The sequence below is a fragment of the Schistocerca piceifrons genome, chromosome 3 (assembly GCF_021461385.2).
Source record: "Schistocerca piceifrons isolate TAMUIC-IGC-003096 chromosome 3, iqSchPice1.1, whole genome shotgun sequence".
In the NCBI taxonomy this organism is placed as follows: Eukaryota; Metazoa; Arthropoda; class Insecta; order Orthoptera; family Acrididae; genus Schistocerca; species Schistocerca piceifrons.
The window spans coordinates 704,758,729-704,764,387 of NC_060140.1; the positions used below are offsets into that span (position 1 = coordinate 704,758,729).

At 44.1% G+C, this 5,659-nt stretch overlaps 1 protein-coding gene across 1 annotated transcript; it reads left to right on the forward strand.

Annotated features, from left to right (window-relative positions):
- The first annotated feature begins 3,062 nt into the window (after positions 1-3,062).
- Positions 3,063-3,688, forward strand: LOC124788981 (atherin-like). Its single transcript, XM_047256269.1, has 2 exons — positions 3,063-3,164; positions 3,368-3,688. The coding sequence occupies exons 1-2, from the start codon at positions 3,063-3,065 to the stop codon at positions 3,686-3,688; spliced, it is 423 nt and encodes a 140-aa protein (XP_047112225.1).
- Positions 3,689-5,659: the final 1,971 nt, after the last annotated feature.

A 5,659-nucleotide genomic window follows, 5' to 3' on the forward strand; every position in this document is an offset into this window, starting at 1 on the left:
GTAACTGACCGAGTTCCAGTAAGACCGCGCAAAATTGGACAGGACGCGGCGATGACGCGATTTGCGCCTGCGACCGGTCTCGTGGTGTTGTGGTTGTGGAACAGTTTCTCGAGCCGCGCGTCACTCTAGCACAGCGGGAGAGGTGAGGTGGCGAGCGGGAAAGCAGTCGTCTCACGTGCTCGCTTCGACACCGCGGATATTGGCTGTGGTGGTTTTGGCCATCAAAACAATATTTCCTTACTTCTGAACTTTGAAGGTGGGTAGTATTTCTTTTTTCGCCATGTAAGCTTTCGATGTATTTCATTAGTATTTTACAGTTATTTACATCTGTATAGCTTTGGTTTTTTGTTACGTTATTGTTTTTATTTTGTCAAAAACAAAGCACTATTCAATACCTTCCACTGGGATTATATCTTGTGCTTGCACAATATTTTCATACAGTAAAAAAGGGGCAGAGTACTCATCGTGAGGGTAGTGAAATAGTAATGAATATAAAAAAAATATGCGATCAAGAAAAAAGGCAGGAAATTTTAAATATTATACAATGAAACAAGGTTGTCTATGTGGTGCCTGTTATACTGGCGCATCTGTATGATATGTTACAAAAATTCGGAAAGTGCGTATTTCCATGGATGTGTCTTCTTTTTGTTCCTCGTAAAAAGCGTCTAAGATCTGAAATATATAACTTTCACTATGATTGCGTGGATATGAATGTAATAAGCGACGTTAGCCTCTATGCATGCGGGTATCACATCTTCACTGTAAGCTAGGAACATTGGAGAAACTCCCACGAATGTCAATGTTTTAATTGGTACCTAATGTCGAGAAAAAATTTCAGTGGTTGCATAAACGCAATCAGCACCAATAAACTAACTATACAACAGGCTTCACTAACGAAGAATGTGGTCTATATTATTCCGAAGCGTGACTATCCTGAAAGAGTTTGGTGGTTTGATATATTTATTTTGTTGAAATGTATTGCTGACAGAGGCAGACCTACATTCATGAAAATGTTTTTCGAACGGCGTGAACTCTCCGCGTCACAAGGCACATTGGCTAGCTTCCACATTCCTGTCGCGCTTTGTTCTCAGCTGCTGACATTAAACTGACCATCGTGTTGTGCAGCGAATCAATTGTCTACTTTTCTCAATAATAACTCTTTTACTCGCGAATCACACATCGTCAGTTTGGAAAGCCAAAGGTGAGCAACCAACGTGTGTCCTGTGCGCGTTTTTCCACGTCAAGCACATCCTCGTCAATATTCTCATATTTCTCAGATAGAGAACAGAAAGGAAATCGTTTGGTGAATTTCTATTATAGTCGGTCACTATTAAAAATAAAATAGGTTACCGGGATTCCGCCGGAATGGCAAAAAAATTGGGGAATTGTTTTTGTGTGAATTGTTAATCTTTCTTTATTTGAAGAAGCACCATCATCTATGAGTAACGGCTACGTTTCCGTTGTTGGCTGGTTTAATTGTGCATCTTTTGCCAAGACACTTTATAATTTGCGCTAATTCATCTTTCAGTAGCTACTACGACAGAATCGTGTCCCAGTAAACAAGCAATTGGCGGGCAGAGAGGTCAATAGCTTATGGAAAAACTCATTGTGTGGGTTTTCAGTAACACGAGAGAAGTATTTTTATGTTTATTTTCATACTAGGAAAGTCTCTTTTCACTAGCTGTCGAAGACTTAAAAATTACAGTGCTGTATCAAAAAAATAAATAAATAAAAAGTATAAATTATGCTGTATCGCCATAGGTAATAAAGTTCCGCATGTGGCAAATTACTCTCCTCTTTGCGTGCCATCACTTGCCAAAATCTCGATTCAATATGTCGACCGATTTAGAACATATGAGGGATGTAATGAATATTCCATGCTCACGTGCTTGAGGTCAGAAGTGAACACGCTACACAACATTCATTTTCTAGAGACTGGAGGCAGACAGAGAACTACTCCCAAGTCCAAAGAAAAAAATCAGTATTTTAGCTACATTTCATAAACGACACCATATGGTGTAATATACACTAAACGCAAAATCATTTTAGAATATGGCGCACTGTCCTACTTAAATGTGAATATCATAATAAGTACGATCATTAGCAAGAGTATAAGCACTTGGCCACGATTCTAACATATAAAGCTACAAATTGCCAAAGAATGTGTACATGTCTCATGAGAAGAACACGGCAAGTACCATCATCCGATTTCACAGGAATTTCGCTCAGTGGAAGAGGAGTCAAAATAACTGAAAACGTGTCCTTCGTTATCCATAGACGCTAGACCGTTTCTGAAAAAGTGATAGTCAAAGTTTTTGAGGTCTTTTTGAGGTACTTTCCGTGTCGTTTACTGCACGATGTCGTCACAAGAAATGGTGGCTCGGTCATGGCTGTAGAAGGTTATTACAAGAATGTTTCTTATAAAATTAGGGGATACAAGGGCATTGTATTAACTGTATAATTACAACTTGGGACAAATCATGCATGACAGATCACTTTTCCGAATGCTGGCGCTTGCAATTGATTATGAATCAAGATACGCTACAGGAATTTCATCGAAAGCAATTACAAATAGTTTTCTGTTTTTTTAAAATTTCATTCATCTTACATACTATTAGTAGACGGATAAGGACAACGTTGTATCTACGCACACTGGAAAACGTTCGTTTAGTAAACTTCTACAGACGTATGTATATAAATGAAAAACAAAAATGAAAGCAATAATCGAGTTTCGAACACTGGGCGCAAATTCTTTAAAAAAAAAAAAAAAAAAAAAACGAAGTGCTAACCACTGTGCTATTATTTCGTTTGAGGATATTGCGCGGTAAAAGGCACATAAAGTACCTCTAAATGGCATAAAACTATAAACGTCGTTTTTTAGAAACAGTCGAAGATCTATGGATAAAGCAAGACATGTGTTCGATTATTTTGACCCCTCTTTCAATGAGCGAAGTTGCTGGGTTACAACACTTACTGTGTTCTCCTCAGTACGTGAAAGGCCTGCACCGCATGGGCAGGCCGAACGCGTCGCGCTGTAAGTCGTTTCGCTTCACACGTGCCATATGCGTCTTAATATGCGCCTAGCGCAAGAGAGCTCGGCGCGCGCCACGCACGCCTTCTGGTGGCGGACGTTCCCCGGAGTAGAGCCTGTGGAAGCCAAGCGCGTGCCGCTACGCATCGATTCTCACGGCACGGCTCAGAGATTTTTTCCAGAACGTATTTTTGCTCTGCGCTGTGCTTACTGACAGTTTAAAACTGTGGCCCGGACGGGGACTCGAACCTGGGGCCTAAAGTCTGCCTATTGCCGGGGGCTCGAACCCGGTAGGCCACGCCACGCGACACCAGCTGAGCGTCCCCATTGACCCAGTTGCTGGCGGCTGTGGGGCGCACGCTGAGCACGCAGGAGAGAGCGAGCCGTGCCCCGCGTGCGGCCAGCCGCGCCGCCCCCGCGCTCGATACGCCGCCCCCGCCGCCGCCGCGTGCGCCGCGCGCGAGTGCGCAGCCGGCGGCTGGGCCGGGCCGCCAGCCTCCGCCGGCGGCTCAGTGTGGCCGGGATGCTGGCAGCAGCGACGCCGACGCCGCACACCGCCCAGCCTCCGCTCCGCCTCCTCACGGCGACGCCGCCGCCGCGCTCCGTAGCCCGCGCGACGCCCTGCCCCCACCGCCGCGGGCCCCGGCTCAGCTGTGAGTACCCGCGGCCGCCGCCTGCGCCGCGCGCGCTACTCGCTGCCTGAGTACCACGCGGATGCCCAACCCACAGGCGACGCGACGCTTCTAACGCTGCCAGCCACAGCCGCCGTGTTTTTCACGACGCGTCACTTTCTTGCGAAGCGATGCTTGCTGAGTCCCCCTTCCAGTAACACCGTGGGTTTAATAGTGCCGTAACTGTTACTCCTTACTTATCAACGACAGAACACGTCCTACGGCACTAACGAACGTTCTACAAGTGTCTTCGTAACATCTTTATCACCTGTACACAATACACCACTCCATTTTGTCCTGATACCGCAACAGCTCTTGAATGTTTCGAAAACAGAAAACAGTCTCTGTCACAAATGTTTTATCTACTGTACACTACTGTATAAAGAAAAGTCGTTGTTTAAGGTCGTTACCAAAATTGTCGAAAAATTCTTGCTATATTTTCTTTAAAAATCTCGAAACTTCATTGACCGAGTTACTTCAAATTTTAACTCGATTGTCTAGTAAACATTGGCACGGATACAGGCTACATATTTTTTTCAGTATATATAAATCTGTACTACTGTGCAAGGCCACAGCGTTGTTTAACGTTGTTACCAAAAGTCTCGAGAAGTTCTTGACCGATTTACTTCAAAATTTTACACGATACCCTAATAAGCGTTCGCACAGGCCTAGGCTACATATTTTTTGATATATCTGGTATATAAATATATTTATAATAATATGTAAAGAGGAAATGATGTTAATAAAACACTCGAAAAATAGTAGACCAATTTATTTCAACCTTTTACACTTTTACACGCTATTCTAATAAACGGTCAGATCTACACACACATGCATATATATATATAGTCCGTCCTAACGTTTACTAGAGTATCGTGTAAAAATCTGAAGTAAATATATGTCTCCCCTAAGAGTAAAAAAAAAAAATGGTTCAAACGGCTCTGAACACTATGGGACTTAACAGCTGAGGTCATCAGTCCCCTAGAACTTAGAAATACTTAAACCTAACTAACCTAAGGACGTCACAGACATCTATGTCCGAGGCAGGATTCGAACCTGCGACCGCAGCGGTCGCGCGGTTCCAGACTGTAGCGCCTAGAACCGCTCGGCCACTCCGGCCGGCTCCTAAGAGTCGCCAGGCTCTTTTTCGCTAGTGTTTCGGCAGATAAAAGCAACTTCATTTTTGCATTGCATTGGAGTCAGCCCAAGCAATAACTGCTTGTCACGTCTTTCGTGAGACGTCCAGTGGCATCAGAAAGCGTCGGTTCGTTCCCAGTTTCAAACAAAATTGTAATTTTACGTGTCCATTTGATAGAGCGCTCCCAAATTTGTCTATTCCGATACTCGTTTTATTTATATCTATTAACAGGGACAGTTAAATACGGAGAATAAGCAGAACTCCAGGAGCAACTCAGCAGTGCTAGATGCTGGATGCTTGGTGGTAGCAGTCAGCGCAGACCAGGACAGTGCTGTCGCTGCTGGAGAACTCGTTATTCATAGTGTTTATACCTTCCCTGCTAATACGTACCTGTAAAACGAATATTGGACTAGACAAATGTGGGACCACTCTCTTGCGTGGGCACGTAAAAGTCCGCTTTAGAAATCATTTTGTTTATAATGGGACGCTTTCCGTCGACACTGGGCGATGCGTGAAAGACGCGATGAGGACTACACCCCAGCTACACAATGCAATGCAAACATATGCTGAAACACCAGAGAAAACGCGCCTGACGACTGTTACAAGACACACACAGCGCCTGACGACTGTTACAAGACACACACACACACACACACACACACACACACACACACACACACACGTACCATTCACATAAATATGACGTTATTGAACACGTAAAATAAAACTGACTTTGGGTCAAGACAGGTATCCGCGTTAACGCAACTCGTCCACTCGTGGAGTTGACAGTAAACAAGTGGAAAATGCGCATCGATCACA

What these genes read in the sequence shown, in the direction of transcription:
- LOC124788981 (XM_047256269.1), top strand. Translation starts at nt 3,063, where the DNA reads ATGCGTCTTAATATGCGCCTAGCGCAAGAGAGCTCGGCGCGCGCCACG. An exon ending in AGCCTGTGGAAGCCAAGCGC is followed by an intron (nt 3,165 to 3,367) that starts GTGCCGCTACGC and finishes CCATTGACCCAG; the next exon opens with TTGCTGGCGGCTGTGGGGCG.